General features: G+C 33.1%; 1 protein-coding gene across 2 annotated transcripts in view; it reads right to left on the bottom strand.

Annotated features, from left to right (window-relative positions):
* LOC149084255 (uncharacterized) overlaps window positions 1-23761 on the bottom strand; it is a 191052-nt gene that overhangs the window by 57056 nt on the left and 110235 nt on the right. For both annotated transcript variants that reach the window (XM_089234616.1, XM_089234617.1), the window contains 35 exons: window positions 22064-22153; window positions 21788-21901; window positions 21371-21463; window positions 19839-19961; window positions 18958-19047; window positions 15907-16029; window positions 15639-15728; window positions 13103-13216; window positions 12256-12336; window positions 11878-12000; window positions 11684-11767; window positions 11318-11446; window positions 11122-11205; window positions 10771-10893; window positions 10572-10655; window positions 10275-10397; window positions 9765-9854; window positions 9422-9544; window positions 9221-9313; window positions 8618-8737; window positions 7781-7870; window positions 7223-7342; window positions 6987-7076; window positions 6573-6701; window positions 5719-5784; window positions 4457-5413; window positions 3352-3414; window positions 3140-3241; window positions 2501-2614; window positions 2009-2101; window positions 1767-1898; window positions 1265-1327; window positions 956-1069; window positions 458-667; window positions 9-128 (listed from right to left, as the gene is read on the bottom strand). In XM_089234616.1, coding sequence (XP_089090742.1) covers window positions 9-128; window positions 458-667; window positions 956-1069; window positions 1265-1327; window positions 1767-1898; window positions 2009-2101; window positions 2501-2614; window positions 3140-3241; window positions 3352-3414; window positions 4457-5413; window positions 5719-5784; window positions 6573-6701; window positions 6987-7076; window positions 7223-7342; window positions 7781-7870; window positions 8618-8737; window positions 9221-9313; window positions 9422-9544; window positions 9765-9854; window positions 10275-10397; window positions 10572-10655; window positions 10771-10893; window positions 11122-11205; window positions 11318-11446; window positions 11684-11767; window positions 11878-12000; window positions 12256-12336; window positions 13103-13216; window positions 15639-15728; window positions 15907-16029; window positions 18958-19047; window positions 19839-19961; window positions 21371-21463; window positions 21788-21901; window positions 22064-22153 — 4557 coding nt within the window. The remainder of the gene's footprint in view (window positions 1-8; window positions 129-457; window positions 668-955; window positions 1070-1264; window positions 1328-1766; window positions 1899-2008; window positions 2102-2500; window positions 2615-3139; window positions 3242-3351; window positions 3415-4456; window positions 5414-5718; window positions 5785-6572; window positions 6702-6986; window positions 7077-7222; window positions 7343-7780; window positions 7871-8617; window positions 8738-9220; window positions 9314-9421; window positions 9545-9764; window positions 9855-10274; window positions 10398-10571; window positions 10656-10770; window positions 10894-11121; window positions 11206-11317; window positions 11447-11683; window positions 11768-11877; window positions 12001-12255; window positions 12337-13102; window positions 13217-15638; window positions 15729-15906; window positions 16030-18957; window positions 19048-19838; window positions 19962-21370; window positions 21464-21787; window positions 21902-22063; window positions 22154-23761) is intronic.

Raw genomic sequence — 23761 nt, 5'->3', positions numbered from 1 at the left:
CCACTGACCTTTGTTACATCTGTAGTGAGGATCCCCAGTATAGCCAGCAGGGCAAGTACAAACAGATTGGTGTTTGATCGTTCTGCAATTAGCATTAATACCACAAGCTGTTGGTGCTTCACAAGGATCTGAAAAGTGCATGTGTATAGAATTAGATTGATATAAAAAAAATTTCCACCCGAGTACAAAAAATTTGAATTTTTTTCATTACTTCCGAAACTTTTCACCCAATGTTTTTTTTTTTCATGAACCATTGGTTTATAACTCAATTGGTAAGTATATAGTCAATCATAACCAATAAAATGTGTGAATCAGAAAAAAATTCCAAGTTCTGCGATTTGACAGAAAAGATTTTGAATTGTGAACAAGAATGATATCAGAAATATAACTAAATGATACTGTATGATTAATTCTTGGGATAATATGGTTCATGCTCATGGGAAGGACTGAAACTGACCTCTACAATAAGGTTCTCCCTTTACTCGGGTGCATGCTGCTGAATCATCACAATCAGAGTCTCCATTGAAACACATATTTGGATCGTGACACCCTGGTGATATGAGTGGATTTCCAGTAAGACCAGAGGGACACCTGCATGAGAAGCTCCCAGGAGTGTTCTCACAAACAGCAGATGCATGGCACGGATGTTGCTTGCACTCATCAATATCTATAGAATTAGAAAAAAAGGAAAAATTAGTCGAATGAAACAATTCACATCACTATTTACCTCATAAAACTAATCAAAATTAGTGAATAAAATGAATAAAAATGAAATCTATATAATCAAAACACCTCTTTCAATACAATTATATTCCCTTATTTTTGTATTATGTTCCCTTTAATTTCATAAATTTATGTTAGCAAATGTGAAAAGTGTTTCAAAGAAATATAAATTTTAATCAATTGGGTAAGTACAATTTCCATTCAAAACAGATGAAGTAAACCAACAACATACCAATACAGGTTAGGCGACCATTGTTTTCATACCCTGGTTCACATCGGCATGAAGCTTGTCGGTTTCGTACTATGCATGTACCATATGGGCCACAGTTAACTTTGAGGCAAGGACCTGAAAAGTATTTGTACGATTAAAAGTGATTTTGATATTTTAAGAAACTGAACAAGGGTAAAAATATTTCTACAAGTTTGTCATGCTTTTGACAAAACAGAATATTAGAAAAATGTTACAAACTATCAGATTGAATGTTAAACTTCAGTTATATTGATTGATATGGATTAGATTCATTTACATTCATTTACTTACTTTCACAAACAAAGTTTATGCATTGCCTGTCAAAATTACAATCACTGTCTTGAAGACAATCCACTATAAAACGAAAAAAGAAAATTAGTCACATTTTGAAAGTTATTGTCAGGAGACAATACAAATTCTTTGGAATTTTTAATCAACATAGAAAAGGACCACTAAGTCGAGTTAAAGTGGGGAAAAAGCACTATTTTACACCACTTTTCTTGGAAAAATGTACGCCTTAAAAAATTTTGGCTGATGCCTAAATTATTTTTTTACTCATCACGAGGTCACTTCCTCAAATTAAAAGACCCTGAATGCATACATATAAATAGTATCAAGTAAATATTAGATATATTGTAGCAATTTGTCTAAACCAAACAGCATAATAAACTCTGTACAGTATTTCAAAATTTATTCCTATAAAAAAAATATGCATAATAAGCAGAGAAAAACTTGGTGGTAATACCAAAAAAAAAAATGCTGATATTAATGAATTAATTATCATTTTTATTACCTTGGATACATCCTCTTGATAGTTCATATGGATCACCAGTAAAAAGACCAGTTTTAGGACAGAAGCATTGCGGTGCATGATTTGAAACACTGCATTCTGCATTAGGACCACATGGGCTGTCATCACATGGATCTATTACAAGAAAAATTAAGACGTAAATTAGTTCGCATCTAATAGCATTTCAGATATTAGGAAAAAAAGGAGAAAATACGTGAATAAACAAAAGTAAATAATTTACTTACTTATGCATTTTGGAATTCCTTCAGCATCTCTTCCACAAACAGCGCTAGTTGGGCAATCATGATCCCCATTTGGACATTCCCCTTGTGGACGACCTTACAAGTTTGAAAAGAAACACAAATTTATAATTACAAGCAACTTTTGATAAATGTTGATCTCATAAATTCTTTTTTTTTTTTAAATCATGTTACCTAAGTCATTATAGCCATTAGGCCAGAAGAATTTATTGATTGAGATTCTATTCAGGATTTTTCATTCACTAAATGTTTCAATAACATTCATCTCATCCTTACACACAATTTATAAAATTATTTGCTGTGTATTTTATTATTATCACTTAATTTTATTATTATTATTATCACTTAATTTTATTATTATTATTATCACTTAATTTTATTATTATTATTATTATCACTTAATTTTATTATTATTATCACTTAATTTTATTATTATCATCTACATAATTGATTTTTAAAAAGGCAATCAAAACTTACATCCAGTGTAACCATCTCCGATATCTCCTTCTCTGCACTGGCAATAGTAACTACCAGCTGAATTAACACAAAGTGCTGTCGGATGGCAGGGATTTGAAAGGCATTCGTTGTTATCTTTGATAGAAAATATATTATTGTAATTAAACATAATAAAACCCTTTAACATAGAGATAACTACAAATACTTTGTTTTAAACCTGTTATTATTTTATAATGCGAACAGAATTAAAGATATTTACTGTTATTATTTTTTGGCACTTCAACAGCTCTTTTTAAATTTATATGCATTGAATGCGTTGAATGACACAAAATATAGTGCTGGCTTTTAGTAAAAATTGTGAAGGACTCCAAACCCATGAAAAATAGATAGAAATACACCCCCAATTTGAGAAAATGAGGCAAATGAGTTGAGTTTTTCTTCATTTGCCCCCACAGGAGAAAAAATTTTTACATTCTGTAATCAAATTTATAACAAACAGTTTTGTGTCCTAATGGTAATGATGCACCATCCCCCCCCTCCCACATGGAAAAAAAAAATAGACATGCTTCATTCAGTCTTGATTGGACAGTTTTTTTTAAGTATAAAGTTTGTAAGTCTGGATGCAATTGTACTTATTGATACTTATGAGAAAAATTTTACCTTCGCATCCAGTTTGAGTTGGATTAAAGCCAGGTCTACAAGAGCAGCGATTTGAGCTGCAGACCTCATTCAGGCGGCAGTCCCCATCTGTTCGACAGCCAACTAGAAGAGCAAAAAAGAAAAATGTTCATGAATACAGCTAAACAGAAAAAACCTTTCTTATTTTGTCTTATGCTTTCTTTCATGAATCAAAATTTTCACATTCTAATTACCTTGACAGTACTGGTTGATGCACACTTCACCAACAGGGCAGTTACTATCAGTCGAACATATAACTGAAAGGAAAAGTTTTCTTTAAAAATGATATACAGGAACAACAAAAATTGGATATCTCATTTGGTAAATTAACTGGAACAGATTGAATATAATTTAATCTGTTATATTTGTCACTTTTCTTCTTTCTTTGATAGAAGATCAGTGATAAGCTCTGTTCAAACTATCATTTCCTTTCCACAATAGAAAAAAAAAAATCAATGAAACTATATTTTATTTTCCTCATGAGAGAAATTTTTTCCCCAGATATATCAGATATACCAAACCTTTTTTATCCCATGGCCGCCTTTAGATAATATTTTTTTCTTGTGCCTCCTCCCCTCTTATCCAGGAGCAAAAACCTTCCTACTAATTGATTTGAATGTAGCCAAAACTAAATTTCAAAAATGAAGAAAATTTTCATAAATAAGGTCAATCTGGACCCCTGGGTCAGGCGCAGATCCAGAGGAAGGAAGGGGTGATTAAAGATTATTCTTCATAAGACCTGAATTTAAGTGTAGAAAATTGGTCTGTTTCCTTAAAATACAGGCCGATCTAACAAACCTATGCAATAAATCCCCCATATCATCTTGGACCCATTCCTACCTTGAGCTAGAGTTCAATGAACTTCCTTCTTATGAGGGGTTCAGTGCAGGGCCGTCTCAACATCAGGAGCATCTCTCGGTAAAGTGATGTTTTAGGGTCCCATACTCAGCTGGAAATAACAGTTAATATATATGCCTAGTTATACTTGGAAAGGCTATATAGTATGAGCTGTCATCAGTAGACCTTCTATGGGCATAGGCCTATGCATTAAGATGGTAAGATGATGTAGGTTCTAATGGACAGCTTTGCTGGATTCTGATATTAGTCACATTTTTTTCCCCACCATATTTAACTCAGAAGTTATATTTCTTCACTGCTCTCTGTGGCCCCCATAACTACCTTTCATGGCTTTCTTTTCACCTGATTTTCAACTGCGGTCTTCTGAGAATAACCCAGGGCCATATAGCCCCAGGTTGAGAACCACTGAGATATAACATGAATAAAACAAATTATATTTACCCATGCATACTCCATTGACACAGAGTTCGCCATCCACACATTTGCTGCAAGGAGCTCTGCATCGTTCTCCTATGCAATTCAAACCAGTTGGACAGCGAATTGATGATGAGCAAGGTTGGTAAACACGTTTGCATCCTAAAATAGGAGTAGGTGACCCTTCAAATAAGGGTGGACATTCACAAGTTGCCTTATGGTCCCTTACTGTACATATTGCATTTGGCCCGCATACACCTCTGGTATCACATGGATTCTGGCACTTATTTTGTATACAAGCCTCTTTGTAAGGACAGTCATTGTTGTCTCTACAACCAGCCTGGCAGTAGCCACTCGGTATACAAGCTTCTTTAGCTGGGCAACCAGAATGAGCAAAACATGGAAGAACACATCGCTGGTTCAGACAGCGCTCACCAACAGCACATTCGTTATCTCTGTTACAGAAAAGGCGACACTGTCCATCAACGCATGCTTGATTGTCCCTGCACTCTTTGGCATCTCTGCAGAAAACTGAAGTTCTCAAACAAGCAACTTCTGGGTCAGGATTAGCTCTGAAACCTGATGGGCACTGGCATCTTGGCCTGTGATTTACAACATCACAGAAAGCATTAGGTCCACAGTTGAATTGTTCACAAGGATTTTTGCACATGTTTTCACCGCTTACATCTGGTAGGCAAGCTGCATCAGAACGGCAATCTTCATCACCTCTCGGACAAGAATTTGGATGCCTGCAGCCCTCTCCATAGGGATCACCAATGTAATCAAGAGGACACTGGCAAGTATAGCTTCCTTTGGTATCTATACATTTAGCTGATGGGTGACATGGATGGCTGTCACAAAATCTGATAGCCTTGCATCCCTTACCATATGCATCCCCTGTCATACCTGCTGGACACTGACATGTTTTATGGTGGTTTTCAGCGACACAAATAGCGTTCTTTCCACAACCATCTATGCATGGATCTGAAATAAAAATGCATATTTCAGATTTTTTTAAATTTGCCTTTTCTAAAATCAGCCTTTTCTTAAAGCAAGTGAAAATTGTGATGCCTTAATTTGCCAGGACTCTAACTTATAAGCATATTGGTTAAAAATGTGTGCATAAAAGCAAATAAAAAATTAATCAACATGTGTTCTTGATTATTTATTCTTGAAAATGATTCTTATTTATTATTAAAAATCACTTATCATCATCAAAAATCATTCAAGTCAGCATTGCTATATAAAATAATGAAAAGAGTTGACTAATTAAGCATCAGAAAACTTACTTAAACAATAGTATTCTGGAGTGCAGCTTTTATCGAAATGACAATCTTCATCTGTGATACATTCAACTGCAAAGTTAAAGATAAAAATATCAGTTAGTTGATATTGGAAGTCCATAAAACTCTGAATGAATTAATGAAGAAAAATTATCATTTAGCATTCAAGTATGAATCAGGAATGCACAAATACATTCATCATGGAAAAAAAAATTTAAAAAATTTCATTCGCTACTTAATGAAATCTTATTGTAAGTAAATAATAACACAATCTTCTAAAGCTTCAATTTGCATGAAAAATATAAAATCATAAAATATAGGAAGAAAATATGCAATTTCTACTAAGAATTAAAATTATTCTGATTCTTTAAGAAATTTAAACCATTTAATTACAGATTGCAATGAATTTTTTAGCCAAAATTATGCAACCCATAAATGGTCCCATCAAAGGAAGTTTCAAGTGAAACCCACATACTTTAAAAAATTTAATTTTTACTGTATCACCATGTCAAATGACTAAATAAAATTTTTATAATTCACAATATTTTTCACAATAAGTGCTACTAAGCTTATGTTTTGGAGAACCTCATCTAAGAATTTAGCAGTTTTTATACTATATGCGATCTGAGGGCAGTTGCATGTAACAGTTGATGTAGCATGCACGTGAGCATTTATTCAAAAAAAAAAAGATTCAAATTGAGGGCAAGAGTACAATTAAATATTTTTATGCAAACATTCACTTAGATGAAATATATGGCATATTTTCTCATCTATTTAATGTGCATATATATAAATATTCTACAAAAAAACCCCAATTTCAAAGAAAAAAGCCAATTCACTGAAAAGCATTGCAACATTACCTTGTTGGCAACCTCTGACCAAGTCATAAGGATCTCCTACATACAAGCCATGAGGACACTGACATTGTGATATATGTCCTGAGGCAACACATACTGCATTTGGACCACATTGTGCATATTCACAAACATCTGCAAACAAGAGTGGAATTTTGAAAAAGAGAAATAAATTTCAAGTATTCAGTACAAAATTATCAAGTTGAAACACAACTATCTCCTTCCTCTCTCTCTCCATTTCTCAAAAAAAAAAAAAAATCAACATAAATAACCAATCATAACTAAAGCCAATTTTAAATTTACTTTTTTCAAAATTATGTCAATTTTTTTCAGCATTATTTGAATATTGATAAGCAATTTATTAATATTTCAATATGTTATTGTCATTCAATATATATGTATTATTAGTTATATACTGACCCACACACTTTAGAATGCCCTCATCAGACCTTCGGCATTCACTAGCTGACCCACAGTCATCATTCAGTTGGCACTCATTTCGATCAATTGCTAGAAAAAATAAAATAAGAACTATTGAAATATTCATAAAATTTCAATTTCATCACATTTACTGTTGAATTTTTCTCTTTAAACATGTTTGTATCAGCATTGTAGCATGATCCAATCATATTATTGAATACATTATTTTTACTTACGGATACAACCACCACGTTTTCCAGGATCACCGGTAAATCCTTCGGTGCACTTGCATTTTCCCTTATGATTGATAGCAATACAATTCGCATGTGGCGAGCATGAAAAGTCCAAACAGATTTCTGTAATTGAACACATAAAAAAAAGGAATTAGTATCAAATATATGACAGTTTGAAGTATAAAAAAATAGCTGAAAGCCCATCAAAATTTCTCTAATTTTAATGCTATCATGTGGCTTTTACACGATAAGATGTTTCTTTTATTTTAAAACGGTAATAAAAAGTCTGAAAATGAGCTTCTACTTTGAAATATGAATAAAAATAAAGCAAAAGTACTTGAAAACTTATTTTGAATGGAAGACATTAAATTAAAAAAAAAAAGAGTTCTTTTTAATTTTGACACTGCTATCACAATGTCAGAAATAATTGACTGAATTTTAAGTAAGTATCAAAGTAAAAATATATTAAACTACACAAAGGAAACAATTCATAGCTGTCTTCCATCAGAAAATTTGTGATTTCTCTTCAAAAATAGTGTTTGAATATATATATATGAATACCTGCACATTTCATTGTTCCAAAAACATTTGCTTTGCACTGTTCAAAAGATGGGCACTGCATATCTTCTTTGCATTCATCTTGTTCCCTGGCTAGAAACCAAAAGTTGTATCATTAGTTTATGGATAGAGGTTTTGAGTTTTTGAGTAATGTGCAACATTTATCATGTGAAAAATTTGAGCAAAGTTAATCTTCTTTATTAATTTTGAAGTAATGAGATCAAACAACTTTAAAATTCAGAATTCTTATTTTTTTAGAACACTTGTCTATTTTCTCAGTAAGAATAAATAATAAATTTAGGTTAAAGTAACTAAGTTTTTCCCAAAGTGGGTAATACCGCCCTCTAGAGGACAATGGGATAGTCTTGGGGGTGATAGAAGATGCGAGTATAGCACCCATAGGGGAATCTTATGGGTTGGTTGGAGGACGATGGAAAAAAATTATTGAAGAAGAGGGTAATAAAAAGTTTGGGAAACTTAATGTAACTAAATCTATAAATATAAATTCATATTTGCGAAAATGTAAGAAGAAACTGAGATCAATATCAATTTGTGAAAAATAAAGCACATAAAATTTAAGTAAAAAATTATATTTGAATCAAAAAGTGATACACCCACAGAAAATATTTATGCAAAAATCATTTATAGAGATTAATCATTTCATAGCTAAAAATATAAAAATCAGCTCAGCCATATCTATAGTATATCACACATTCAGATTATGGCACTGTTTCGGATTATGACAATAAGAAATACCACATAAATGCATAATCCTCACAAAAATACATGAAAGATATTGACAAACACTGAAATTCACTTATTTTTTTCCTCACAACTTACTAAGACATGATAAATCACTATTGGGATCTCTGACATAACCTTCTTTACATTGACATTCGTAGTGATGGTCTATGGCTTGACATAGTGTGTTGGATCCACAAGGATTGAATGTACATGCATCTATTATTAAAAGAAAGGAATCGAAGGCATAATTATAAAAGTATAAAGAATTATTAAATATGCTTTTATAAAGAGTTCTTGAGTTTCAGTCAGTCAGAACATTTATTTTACATGCATAGATTATAAACAGACTATTACTTTACCCATAAATTAATATAAATATTAATACAAATTTCCCAAAGATACATTATATCTTTGGAATGGAAAAATGAGTTTCAGCCCAGAAAAGAAGTTCTTTATATATTCTTTTTTTAACAGATAGCAGCAAATAAATATTTAAACTAATGTCATAATCATTTAGCATTAATACATCAAGCTTCAGATTTAGAAGGGGAGTAAACAAATTCAATTATGAACAGTATAATAAAAAGAAGAAATCTTTTTCGAATGACTTTTATGCAGATCTTTATTGATAAAATAGTTTAAAAAAAACTGTAATTATATGTTTTTCTTGAAATTTTATTATACATGAAAAATGCTTACCAACACAGTGTTTCACTCCAAAATTATCAGGTTTGCAAACATCTGAATTCCTTCTGCAATCATAGTCTGCCTGACATTCATCACGAACAGGAGCTGTGAAAATGTTTTGTATGTAAGAATGAGATGATTGGAAAAAATTAAATGAATAACGAAATCAAGAGTGAGATAAAAAGTGGTTTTGGAAAAGTAATAAAGACTTACGCTTGCATCCATTCAAAAGATTGTAGGGATCTCCAACATGATCCGGGAGACAATCACATCTGGTTTGATGGCCTTTAGCAGAACACACAGCATTTGGACCACACTGAACATAGTTGCATGCATCTGCAGAATGAAAAAATATATATATATGTCATTCTAGAAATCATAAAGCTTCATTTTTATGGTTTTTTAAAAAATTTATTTTGCAATGTATTCACTAAATGTTTATTTCACTGCAGAATAGCGATAATTACAAACAATTAAGAAAATATTTAATAAATTTTGAAAGAGTAAAAGGAAAACTGTGAGCGAATTCTGTAACTGAAAATCCGAGTGAAGTTACCTCTGCAGTCAAGAAACCCATCATTTACAAGTTGGCATATTTCTTGAGAACCACAATCTTTATCCTCTTCACACAAATTTGGACTTCGCGCTGATGAATAAAAACAAAACATGTATACAGTTAAATAATTCATATGAAATGAAATTGAAGTAGAAAAATAATAAAATGCAATAAGTAAGTAGATGTAATGCTTGATATGGGAACTGTTTACTAATTTATGACATAACAATGAAAATAATAAAGCGAAATCAAATATACCAAGTAAAATCATTTACAGCATTTAAATTAAATGGTTGAGCTAAGGAAAAAATTATTTTTAAATGTTGCTACAAACAGAACTGCTTTCCGTGTGCACTATCTGTAAAGCTTGCTTTGCATTAGAAGTGTAGATTGGGCAATGGTTTAAAATAGTCGAAGAAATGACAGACAACTATGCACCTATGATTAGATTTTTCTCAACAAACAGAGAGGCTTTTAACAATGGACTTGAGAAATTTCATTACTACTTACGAACGCATCCAGTATGAGGATCAATGGGATTTCCTTCAAAACCAGATGGACAACGACATACAGCCAGGTGGTTTTCACCATAGCATTCAGCATTGGGACCACAACGATCAAACATACAGACATCTGAAACAAAAAAATTGTATTTCCAATCATGACTGAGGGGGAATGATTTCTCCTCAAGGTAAAAATGTAAAAAAATATAAAAATTCAAAAAAACTTTGTAATATAATAATTAATTGATCGGAAACTGAAAACTAATTGTTATTCATCATTTACTACAAGAAAATAAATACTCACAAACACATCTTCTAATAGAATCTGTATGTTTCCTGCAGACTTCATCCGACTTGCAATCTTGATCTGAGTTGCAATCATGTGGCACTAAAGAAAAAATGGAATTTTTTAACAAATAATAAACTCAATTCAGAAAATCAGTAATAGTACAAACAACAATAATAATGGCAACAAATAATAATAAAACTATAAATTTTCTTACTCTGGCAACCTTTGATCTCATCATAAGCATTTCCTTCATAATTTGGAAGGCATTCACACCTAGCAACATGATTATCAGATATGCAAGTTGCATGAGGTCCACATCTCACATCTTCACAAGCGTCTGTAAAAAAAAATTCTGAATTTAAAAACTGTTTCATGTTTCCACAGCTCAAACTCTCCTATATTTCTTTCATGAAAAACACTGGAATGAATTCCAGTGACTGTTTTTGGTGAATGGTCAAATGAATTATAATTTCGTTAAATGATAATGTCTTTACACAGGTTAAATTAATAATCAATCTCAATGATAAATTATAAAATGATATCCATATAGTTGAACATTACTCACCAAAGCAGTTCCTGAGACCTGTGATATCTGGTCTGCAAACAGAATTGGATGGACATTGGGAATCGCTATTGCAGAGATCAGGTGCTAAAAAAATAATTAACACTCAATCAATTTTTTTACCTGTAAAGGCAAAGACATAGGCAAAATACATACTATAATAACCTACAGAAACTCCAAAAAGGTATTTGCAACTTACGTCTTGGTTCACATCCAGCATTTCTGTCATATGGATCTCCAAGATAGTCTGGTGGACAGTTGCAAACCACTATGTGAGAAGACACTGAACAGAGAGCATTTCTACCGCACAGAGCCTCAAGACAGCCATCTAAAATTGCAGGGAGAAAAAGTGATGTTAGAAAAAAATGTAAAGCAGTCTTAATCAAGTCTGGATCTTGAACCCTGCCGCAAAAGGCGCCAACTGAAGGGGGGGGTGGAAAATTTTTTTACCACCAAAATATTATTTTCACACTTGAAAATGTCTAGAACTGGATATGATTAATACATTTTGGGTACCAAAAAAACTTAAAACAATAATCACGCACACACAAGGTGCAAAATATACCTATGCAATCTTTAACTCCTTCGCTATTCAAGCGGCAAACTTCTCTACTGCTGCAGTCACTGTCAGTCTTGCATTTGTCTCGAGCTGCATGAAAAATGATCAAAATCTTCATGTCTTTTTGCAAAGGATATGTGAAACATAAGAATGATAACTTCTCTCATAAAATCTGATTTGATTAATTAGAAAGCACTTACGTCTACATCCTTTTTGCAAATCATCACCATTACCAACAAATCCATCTCTGCATTCACAGAATGCTGAATGACCCGTAGCAATACACTGAGCATTTGGTCCACATCTGCGATTTTCACATGGATCTAATTTGTTTTAAAAGAAAATGGAAGCAAATAATCAACTTCAAAGCAGCAATAAACAAATTAAATACTAAAATTAAAACTGTACAAATAAAAAAAACCGATTGAAATAATCTTTTTTAAATTAACATCAAACTTTCAAATGAAGAGAAGCTCATTAAAATTCATTAAAATTCATTTCTGTAAAAACTGAAATCAGCATAAATGATAATCAATTTTATGAAACCAATGAAGACATTAAAGAATAATCGAACATACTTAGACAGTCCCGGATTCCATCTCTTGTAAGTTTACAGACTCTGCTATCAGCACAATCCCTGTCCGCGCTGCATAGATCAGCTGTTTAAAGGGAAAAAATAAAAATTTTACCAATAAGTTTCAAATCAAATACATTAATTAGAAGAAGTGTCATAAATATAGTTTTCCAAACAGACCTCTCTGTTTAAACTAATTTCATGGATGAAACTTATTTTTTAACATTTAGGAATCTAAAAAATAAAAGTGTGAATAAATAATTTACTTGAATCAAAACCTCTGAATTTCTCAGCAAGATACAAAATGCGTTTCAAGGGCAGAAGATCATGTTTAAGAAGTCTTTGCATTTTTCCATTTAAAAAATCTTCCAGAGTCTCTCTCGATTTTTTTCCCACATACTTATAATTTCAAAAGTTTTTCCCCTCCTTAATATATTTAAATTGTTCGTCCTGACAACACTGCATTAAGTAAAATCTACTGTACACATAAAATAAATATTAAGTAACCAAAATTGTTATGAGTTAGTCAAGGGATAAATTTTGATTGTTGATTAAAAATTTCTAAATTAATATTTAAAAATATGTATACAAAAAATATGAAAATAGGGGTTTTCCCTTATGTGCGTGGTGGCCATAGGCTAGGCAGCCACAAAATGTTAAAAAAAGAAAAGAAAATTCAAGCAGATAAAGCTGAAATGTAGCACCATAAAGTTCGAAGCTGGGCTGGAAGAGATCTCGGCAACGGGATAAGTCTGGTGGCAGAGACCCTGGCGTTTATTCAGCACCATAAAGTTTATAAAGAATAAGCGTAAAACAATAGTGAAAAATAGCTACATTATTTTATCACTGACCTTGGCATCCTCTATTTGGATCTCCTGAAAATCCTTGGGGACATTCACATTTAGGACGATGATTTTGTGCAACACAGATTGCATTTGTTCCACACCTCTTAGTTTGACATACATCTAAAAAAAATAGGAAAAATTTAATTTCTAGGTTGCAATATGTCAAGATGTGATGTGCAAAATATACAGGGTATTTCACAAAGAATCACCTGATTTGAAATGCATATATTACGAAAAATATTGAACATAGACACTTAAGATAAATTTTATATTACATGGCTAATCATAAAGTTTTTTTACAAACCAAATGAAAGGTGCTCAATATGACCACCTCGATACACATGGAATATGTTTATATGGTAGTCAAAATCGTCCCAAAATTTGCGAGCATGTTCGCACCCACTGCGAGTGGATTTATGTGAACTATGTGCGAAACTCTATCGGATGCGCTCCATATTTTCGTCTGACATGCAAAGACAGCCAGAGGATTTCCCTTTACACAGACGACCTGTGTCTCAGAATTATTTATACCATCCCCTAATGCTCTAAGCAGTAAGAAGTTCAACACCAGGGTATTGTCAACAAAAAGCACGATAACGTGAGTCCGTAACAGTTGTTACAGACTCACACTTCGCAAAGCTTAGAACACAAAACGGTTTCTGTTGTGCAGTCGCCATCTTGACAAACACTGAAGTGGCGGCCGAGGGAAAAGCGTTAGCGCTACCTGTTGGCAACTGTGTGAAACTTGAGATTTATCTCTTTCTACCTATACATTATTCGTTCAAAATGGATTAAAAGCTCAGGGCTCCCACTCAAAAAATGAGAAAAAGTAGGAAAACGCAGGACTAAAAAGTAGGATGGGGGAGAGTAACCCCCTTAGACAACATAATCATAGCGTAATGGAAAAAAATCCCTAAAAAAGTTTTTTTTTTTTGAAAAAAAAATTTAATTTTCAATTAACTTTTTTTTTCATAGCACCATTTGAGTTTCCTATAAGATTGACTCAAGCCAAAGCAAAATGATAAATGACTTGGTTACAAAACCAATTTTTGGCAAAACAGTGTACTAGCAACCACAGATAATTCTTTGCTGTCTCTCCTCATATAAATTATATTACATTCTTTTTTGGAGTCTTCTAAAGTTCAGAGCTTGTCGACTCTCTTCGACAACGCACAAAAAATTTTGAAGACGTGTGTTTTTTAAGAATGACGCTCCTTTGAGACCACTTTCAAAAGCGCAGTGTGCAAAATGTGTAGATTACAAGATCCGATATAAATAAGGCAAGTTGAACCAGATAGTTTTACTGCGTTGTCCATAATTTTTTAAAGGGATTTGTTCACATTTTACTGTTCAATGCCAGTGTTGACAAATGAAGCACTTCCATTTCTAGCTCTTTGCTGAGCCGCTGTGGTGGTCGAGTGGTTATAGCGACGGACTCGCGATGCGAGGATCCGGGTTCGAACCCCACAGTGGTGGTCGGCTGAAGTGGTTTTCTGTGGTTCCCAACTTCAAGGTGCGAATGCGAGCTGATCTCCCCGTTTAAAAGTCTCGCCACAGAGAGCAACAGGCCTAAAACGTTACAAATATTCAATCATTACACTTCACTCACAATTTGAAGTATAGATGGCAGCACTGAAATATCATACACAACACTACCTACACACTCAGACTGTTAGGTGTACACACTCACTTTGTTCCAGACTCTGCCACGAAGCTGGGCTGGAAGAGATCTCGGCAACGGGATAAGTCCGGTGGCAGAGACCCTGGCGTTCATTCATTCAGCTCTTTGCTGAGCATTGTAAATATTGTTTATTCCTCTTCATGCCTTAAAAATACAGAAGACACTGAATGCTATTGGGTAGCATCAGAATCACCAAACCTAGAATAGGCCTATGTATCCAACTTCTTTGAAATGCAAATTGTTGTTTCACCTATTTGCACCGTAATTTTGAATGATGAATGTTAGTTACTGTCCAAGACCATGAAGTAATAAATACAAAATTATTTTCCCATCCAGACAGAAGTTTTTAATGACTACTATACTTGTTGAACCCTCAAACTAAGCAAATGAAAAATTAATCAACTAAATGGTCCACATACACCCCCCCCCCCCCCAATAACCTTAAAAATGATAAAATTTCTGCTTTGGCAGAATCATTAATTGCATTCTTCAACATTTGTAATATTTGGCAATATATCAATGATTTCCTGCTCAATTAAAATCAACTACACAAATTTTGTCTATAGGATTTGGTAAAAAAGTAGGAAAAGTAGGACACAACCGAGAAAGTAGGACAAAACAGAAAGTAGGACAAAAGTAGGACATTTTACCAAAAAGTAGGAAAAGTAGGACGAGTGGGAGCCCTGAAAGCTGAATAGTTATGATTTTTTTAAATCGGATGATTCTTTTTGAAACACCCTGTACTTTCACATGATTGAAAAGTTATTCACGAGTAACCTATTTCCAATCAATTGTGTACCAATATTGCTAGCAAATTATTTTGCATATTCAAGTCTAAAATATATATATATTAAAAGTTACCTATACAATCCTTGATGCCAGCAGGTGTCTGTCGGCAAACTTTATCAGGTGGGCAGTTGCTGTTAGTTTTACACTTATCTTTTGGTACAGCTAAAAAAATAAAAATCATTAATTTAATTTAAGAAAATCATTATCAAATCTTCACTGAAAATCATATATTTCAAGTCAGACAAAAATACCATTGGGAAGACAAAAGACTGAATATGACTATTGTAAAACAAAACTGAGATTATTCATTCAAAGAGGTTAAAAATAAAATGACACTCACGTTGACATCCAATACTGAAATCAATTGGATTTCCAGAAAAGCCTGGGCGACACTCACAAAGTGATTGATGATCTTTTCCTCGACAAAGAGCATTCAACCCACACTGAGTTGTTTCACAGACATCTGAGGATATTAATTTGATACATCAGCATGAAAAACTACTTCATTAATTAAATAATGTTGAAATGACAAAAATAGTAAATGTCACTCATTGGAAAATAATATCTAGTCTGTACATGTGTAGAAAAAAATTGCCTAAATAAATCATTACTTACATCAATAAAAGTTACACACAACCAATAATTTATCCAATAGTTTCTCAATTTCTCAAAAAACTCACATTATGTTTTTCATCTTAAGTAACTACTGCCAAACCTCTCTATCTCAAAACTAACAAGACCAAAAAAAATTTTGAGATAGAGATATTTTGAGAAATAGATTTTTAGTTAGAAAGGAAAAACATGCCTAAAATGGGAAAAAAATTTATTGGTAAAAACTAAAAAATACCAAACTATTTTACTACATACTAATGAAATTATTGGTTCAATCACACTAACTATTACAATATAAATATATGCAAATATTATTACAATATGTTGTCAACATATTGTTACATATAAACAACAACATACAATTTCAACTTGAAATTTTTTTTGTTCAATTCAAATTTTATTTATATCTCTTGTTTAAAATAATCCGTAACTAAAGTAAATTAATAATAAAGCTTAGCTTCTCTTTGCTTCTTTAGCTCCTTCTCAATACATACATTTATATATTCTCAATTTCATGTATCCTAGCAAGAGCTGCAAATATTTTAGGCCCTATCTTTTCAATTTGCTCCAGAAAATGATGCAGCAATTATTTACAGTGTATGCATTTAAAGCATTTTTCACGCTGTTGCTTTTTCTAATTTGTCTAGAGTATCTTCTGCTGTATTTTTGGCTGAGTTGGCCATACATTCAGCAATAATATTGGTATCCCACAAGGTGCTGCAAGTTTGTAGTGAACCTATCCATTGCCACAAAATCGGAAAATTAAATTTCTAGCTTCAAAAGTGTTTTTTAGTAATGCCCTAATGTTCTAAAATTTCATGTTCAACATTGTTTCTGAGATTTGTTGAAATTTGAATGAACCACCAGATGTGATTCCTTCATCACTGAGATGACTGGTTCCAAACCAGGGTCATCTTAAGAACATCATGGGCTTTCGGGCAAAGTGATTTTTCTGAGGCCCCCACTAGCTAGAAATGCCTACCTAACAAATAATATACTTACTCTTGAAAATTTGAACCAGATCTAGAGACCCCTTTGCATTTGAGGCCCCCGGGCCATGTCCAGGTAGACCAATGCATTAAGACAGCACTGTTCCAAACCTGCAGGTTTCTTGAAACAATTTTGAATTGTTTGTTGGCTGACTTTTTGCCATGCTTGAACAAGCCACCCACCTCCTGTCAATCATGGCATCCACCTATGATTAACTAGATCCATCAACACAATGGACAGTAATGCGAATAATCCTTTCTTATCAGTTTCTTTCAGCTCCACAGAAAAGCCAGATTTATACGAAAGAAAAGTAAATTTCCATGTTTTCTTTTTTATTATCATTGGGCTTGGCCTTTGAGATAGCGTTTTTTTTAAAAACTATTTTCAGACGGAGAGGTGAAAATGCATCATTGATTTAGAACAGTAAATGCAAGGATTTTTTTATTTTTTGAGATACAGTCAAACCTCCCTATCTTGAAACTGACTGGGCCAAAATTTTTTTGAGAAATAGAGTTTTTAAGTAAGAAAGGAAAAACATGCCAAAAATTGCAAAAAATTCAATTGATAAAAACTGAAAAAATAACATATTATATTTTACTACGCATTACGTAAATTACATAATCAATGTTCAATCACACTACATGCAAATACAATCAAATACATTCAAAATTTCTTTTGTTCAATTCACTTTTATTTACATACCTTATTTAAAATAATCAATGCATATTTTTTGCTCTTTGAGCCTTCACAGCATCGTCTTTACAAACAAGAGCTGCAAATATTACTTGCCTTATCTTCTCAGTTTGCTCCAGAACATGGTGCAGCGTTTTTACAGGCATGTGTTTAAACATTTTTCACTGTTTATTTTTTCTAATTCCTCTGGAGCATCTCCTGCTGTATTTTCATTATCCGAGTTGGCCATATATTAAGTAATAATTTCGATATCAGTCATGGTGTTGCAAGTTTGCTGCTACAAAATTGCAGCACCATTGGAAAATGAAATTTCTGGCTTCAAGTGTTTTTTAGTAATGCTCTAATGTTTTGTAATTTCTGACTTTTTGAAAAAAAAGTTAAAATTTATTTCATTAAAATATGCATTTCTCATCGAATATTAAATTTTTAAATTTTAAATGTCTTCACTGTGTGTTTCTTGTATAGCATCAGTTTTTGCCAAGAGCAAGCAATGAACAAGCCATTTACATGGTATCCACCTCATGCCAATTATAGTATCCTTCTGTAATCGACAAGATCCATGAACACCATTAAATGGGCTGCAATATGAATAATATTTTCTTATTAGTTTCTTTCACCTTCAGAGAAAAGCCAAATTTACACAAGAGAAAAGGAATTTCTGAGTTTTTTTTTTGCCATGGCTTGGCCTTTGAGATAGAGAGTTTTGCGAAAATTACTTTGAGACAGAGAGAAATGAAAATGCATTAATTTAACACCGATGTAAATGCGAGGATTTTTTTCACCTTTTTGAGATAGAGTTTTTCAAGAAAGAGAGGTTTGACTGTACATCAGGTAAATCTCTAAGAGCAGTGACACTTTCAAATAGATTATGGAATCTGGGATTAAATCAGTTTAGTTACTATGAAGTACAAATTATGTTATCATTTGTTTTGTGCATGCAATGTTGCTCTATTGAGAGCTATATTTGAGAAATTAAGTACTGTGTAATTTTCTTCATGTCAGAGAATCTTAAAATAAGAAAGAAAAATTAACTGGTGCTATCAGGATGTATTAACATATCATAATATTTGAAATAATCATAAAACATGAAACTTACCAAAGCATTCCTTGTATCCCTTATCACCAGTTCTACAAACTTGGTCATCTGGACATGTCGAACTGTCACTGCAAAGGTCCAGTGGAGGTGCTGAAAAAATTATATAGAAAATTTTACCAGTTACAATAAAAAACAATGAAATTAAACAACTAAAATTAAAAGTAGAAAAAGTTAAAAATGATGTAAAGCTGCTTTGAATATTTGAGTAGAATTTGATAGATTAATTTCATAATTGACTTCAGTACTGTCTATTTATTATTAGGCCAGGATTACATTATGAAAGTTTGATAAAAGTTATTTAATGAAGCTTGAAAAATTCAACCAATGAGCCTATTGGCTACATTCGCTCAAATACGCTTATTGGTTTCATTTTCCAAGTTTTGTAAATGTTTTATCAAACTTTTATAGTGTAATCCTTGCCTCACACTCAAATTCTATAAATAATTTGCATTATTTTGACTTTCCATGCTTGGGAACCAGAGATAAAGAGCGTGATATTAAAAGTAGACATCGATTGTATTGAATTCATTTACTTAATTTTAACAATTACTTAAACAATTTTGAAAAAATTACTTAAACAATTTTGAAACAATTACTTAAACAATTTTGAAAAAATTACTTAAACAATTACTTAAACAATTTTGAAACAATTTTGAAACAATTACTTAAACAATTTTGAAACAATTACTTAAACAATTACTTAAACAATTTTGAAACAATTACTTAAACAATTTTGAAACAATTACTTAAACAATTTTGAAACAATTACTTAAACAATTTTGAAACAATTACTTAATTTTAACAAATTCAGTAAAAAAAATCAATTTGCAGATAAAACAGAGAATTGGAACTTTCACATAATAAAATTTTCCACAACTTACGTTGACATCCTCTTTGAATATCATAGGCATCGCCGGTGAATCCCTGTCGACACTCACATACAGCAATGTGTCTCTTGCCTTCACAAATTGCATTTGGACCGCATTGGACACCTTCACAAACAACTACAGGAAAAACAATAATATGGACAGATTTTATTATTATTCATAGACTTGGCTTACATTATTCATGTACGTTGGTTTTTGTCTCAGAAAGTCATAAAATCATTACTGATTTAATTTTATTGTCACAAAATGCTAGTATAATATCTAAACAAAAGTTGAAGTTTATAGTAATTTTCATAAATTTTCTATGAATACAACCAATGTTTTTTTCGCAACTGCAAGCATATTCAGTTATCCACTGAAATAAAATGCAGTGAAACCTCAATATAACGATACTCTGCAGACTAAGAAAAATATCATTGTAGAGGGATTATCGTTATATCGAGAGGCAGTAGTTTAAAAAAGGCACCTATTAAAATAAATAAATATTTATAACATGAATGTCGCTCTCCACTTGTTAATACAAGATATACGGAAGACTGGATGTTGTGAAGATATTTATTATTTCAGATGTTTATTTTTTAAGGAAGGAAAAAACTCATCTTTGCCTCCACCGGGAGTCGAACCCGGGTCCCTCGATTGCCGGACGAGTGCTCTGACCACTAAGCTACAGAGGAGATAGAGATTTTCCTTCGCTAGAGCGTATATATATGCCGAACGGAACCGTGCAATGGACGGTGAAACCGATCAGCTAATAGCTCATTGACGACGAGCCACCAGAGGGCTATATATATAACATGAATGTCGCTCTCCACTTGTTAATACAAGATATACGGAAGACTGGATGTTGTGAAGATATTTATTATTTCAGATGTTTATTTTTTAAGGAAGGAAAAAACTCATCTCTGCCTCCACCGGGAGTCGAACCCGGGTCCCTCGATTGCCGGACGAGTGCTCTGACCACTAAGCTACAGAGGAGATAGAGATTTTCCTTTGTTCGTCGTCAATGAGCTATTAGCTGATCGGTTTCACCGTCCATTGCACGGTTCCGTTCGGCATATATATACGCTCTAGCGAAGGAAAATCTCTATCTCCTCTGTAGCTTAGTGGTCAGAGCACTCGTCCGGCAATCGAGGGACCCGGGTTCGACTCCCGGTGGAGGCAGAGATGAGTTTTTTCCTTCCTTAAAAAATAAACATCTGAAATAATAAATATCTTCACAACATCCAGTCTTCCGTATATCTTGTATTAACAAGTGGAGAGCGACATTCATGTTATATATATAGCCCTCTGGTGGCTCGTCGTCAATGAGCTATTAGCTGATCGGTTTCACCGTCCATTGCACGGTTCCGTTCGGCATATATATACGCTCTAGCGAAGGAAAATCTCTATCTCCTCTGTAGCTTAGTGGTCAGAGCACTCGTCCGGCAATCGAGGGACCCGGGTTCGACTCCCGGTGGAGGCAGAGATGAGTTTTTTCCTTCCTTAAAAAATAAACATCTGAAATAATAAATAAATATTGTACTTACCCACACAATCCCTTATTCCAGTTGCAGTGAGGAGTTTACAAACTTCATCACTTCTGCACTCATCATCATTTTGACAACGATCAGTTAAATGCGCTAAAATGAAATCGAAAAAAAAATTGAAATGTATCAATGGCAGCAAGATATATTCAAATATATAGAGAGATTATGTGTAAGTGGATTGATAGATTATACAATGTTACGGGTCCACAAAATGAAATTAGAGCAAAAATTCACTCATATTTGAGTTTGTGAAGATTTCAACAAAATATGCCTATCTTTTGCATTCGTAAATAAACAAGTAAGTCACTACAATGATACGTGGCTGTCAGTAGCTACACTGATAAATGAAAAAACCATTTCATAGCCAAATAAAGTATGTAACTTAGCCAAATAAAGGAAATATGATTAGTAACTTACGGTTACAACCAACAAGCGCATCACCAGTAAAACCTTGTGGGCATTCACAGATTGGCCTATGACCTCGACCATGACACAAAGCATTCAAACCACAAAGTTGTTCAGAACACACATCTGAAAGAAATATATACATATATTTACAGTTTGACTAAGCAATTTTTAAAGTACATAAAAGAAATACATGAAAAGTTTATCATCACTCTCAGAGTAAAAATATCAAAAAATGTTGAAAATTGAATATGGTTGATTAATATTCATATAAACACAAATGCTCACTTTCACAAATTCTTACTCCTCCAGCAGTTGACTTACAAATATGTGAATCTGGGCAATTGGAGCTCACTTCACACTCATGTGGACTCAAAGCTACAGTAAAAAAATAACTAGGTTGAAATTATGCCTCAGAAAGAGTGACATAATCAAAATAAAGTGAAAATCTAAATTTTAGTGGGAAAACTAGCAGGATTTTCAAGTGTTACAAATTATAATTTAAATACAGACACTCATCAGCATACAAACACTTGTCTGATGTATTTAATTTAATATTTAGTTTATTAATGTACTGAAATATTTGACGATTTTGGAAAATTCTAGATTCACATCTATAATGTTTGGCATAATTGTTATGACAATACCCGTCTACTGGGCCGCAACTAGAAGCTTGGTCACCCGGGGCAAGCACAGATTTTTGTGTTTCCTTTTGTAATGTTGAAGAACAGGTTTAAGGGTGAAATTTATACCCCTCTTGTTTAGCACTCAGGGCCAGTGGTGGATTAATTGCAAAAGAAAATATTGGGCTCCTTAAATTTCCCTTTCTTAAATTTCAGTCAATTTAGAAGTTGGAGGCTGGGACGCACTCCCGTCATTAAATCTGCCTCTATCCGGGGAACCAGACATGCTTGTTCTCCCCCCCCCCCCCCAGTTGCAGACCCGCTCATCTATCCCTTTAGTTTCAGCCCTAATTGCAGAATTGGGTATTCAAAGAAATGAGATATAAAATTGATAAAACATTGAAATAATTTCAAAAAGGGTGCAGCCTACTATTACTATAGTAATAGTAAGTATACTAGTATACCATACATGCACCTCTTACACATTACTTCGAGGAATTTCTAATGAATCAGTACATGTCGGATTGTATTGTGGGAGTGTGTGTATATGCATGGTCCTAATGTATGTATGTTGTTAGAATTGTCATAGTTTTGTGTTCTTGTTGGTGCTGCCACCTGTGTCATACATATTTTGAAGTAGAAATGGCAAATGCTTGAATTTTCATGTTATGTAAGTACCATTTTGAAGGTCTGCCTGCTCTCTGTGGAGACACTTTTTGAAATGGGGGAATGGTTTGCATTCATGTCTCAAAGTTAGAAAATCACAAAAAAAACTGACTTTAGCTGAACACCATTGTGCTGTCAGCAGGATTTAAACCTGGATCTTCACGATCCAGCACGATGCCCAAACAACCTAGTACAGCAGTGGTGTAGAGCACTGCATGTCCCTCATAACATATCATCTGGATAAGACAAAGTGACCAAGCAGAGCATGAAAAAGTACTTTGAAGATTTATAAATAGTTTTGAATATCTCTTGAGAAATAGAGAGAATTTTTACACATCAGTGAAAAACTTGTGGATATGGCAAAAAGGTTGAATTCAAAAGCAAAAAGTGAGGGCCACAGGCATCATCCAAAAAATTGATGCTTGAAAAGTATTCAGCTACAGTAATGCACTTGATAGAGTTAGAAACTGGTAAAACAGATGGAGATCTTTTAGTGAAATTTATATTTCCATCACAACCACACCCTCCAGAGCACTGAGCTCACATCGCTAATTTGACAGACCTGGTCATGATTGGTTTGCTGAGTTCAATTCAGTGAAATTTATGAAGACCTTCAGATTAAAAAAATAGAGGAAAATGCAGCCTTATTTAAGAAAAGGAAATACATATTTATGAGGGAAAATCTATCTATGAAGTT

Source organism: Pholcus phalangioides, unplaced genomic scaffold (assembly GCF_987345545.1).
Source record: "Pholcus phalangioides strain wild (caught in Gottingen) unplaced genomic scaffold, Ppha-v1.0 ptg000008l_1, whole genome shotgun sequence".
In the NCBI taxonomy this organism is placed as follows: domain Eukaryota; kingdom Metazoa; phylum Arthropoda; class Arachnida; order Araneae; family Pholcidae; genus Pholcus; species Pholcus phalangioides.
Note: the sequence above shows the minus strand (reverse complement) of the source record. Positions and strands in the feature narration are given on the sequence as shown.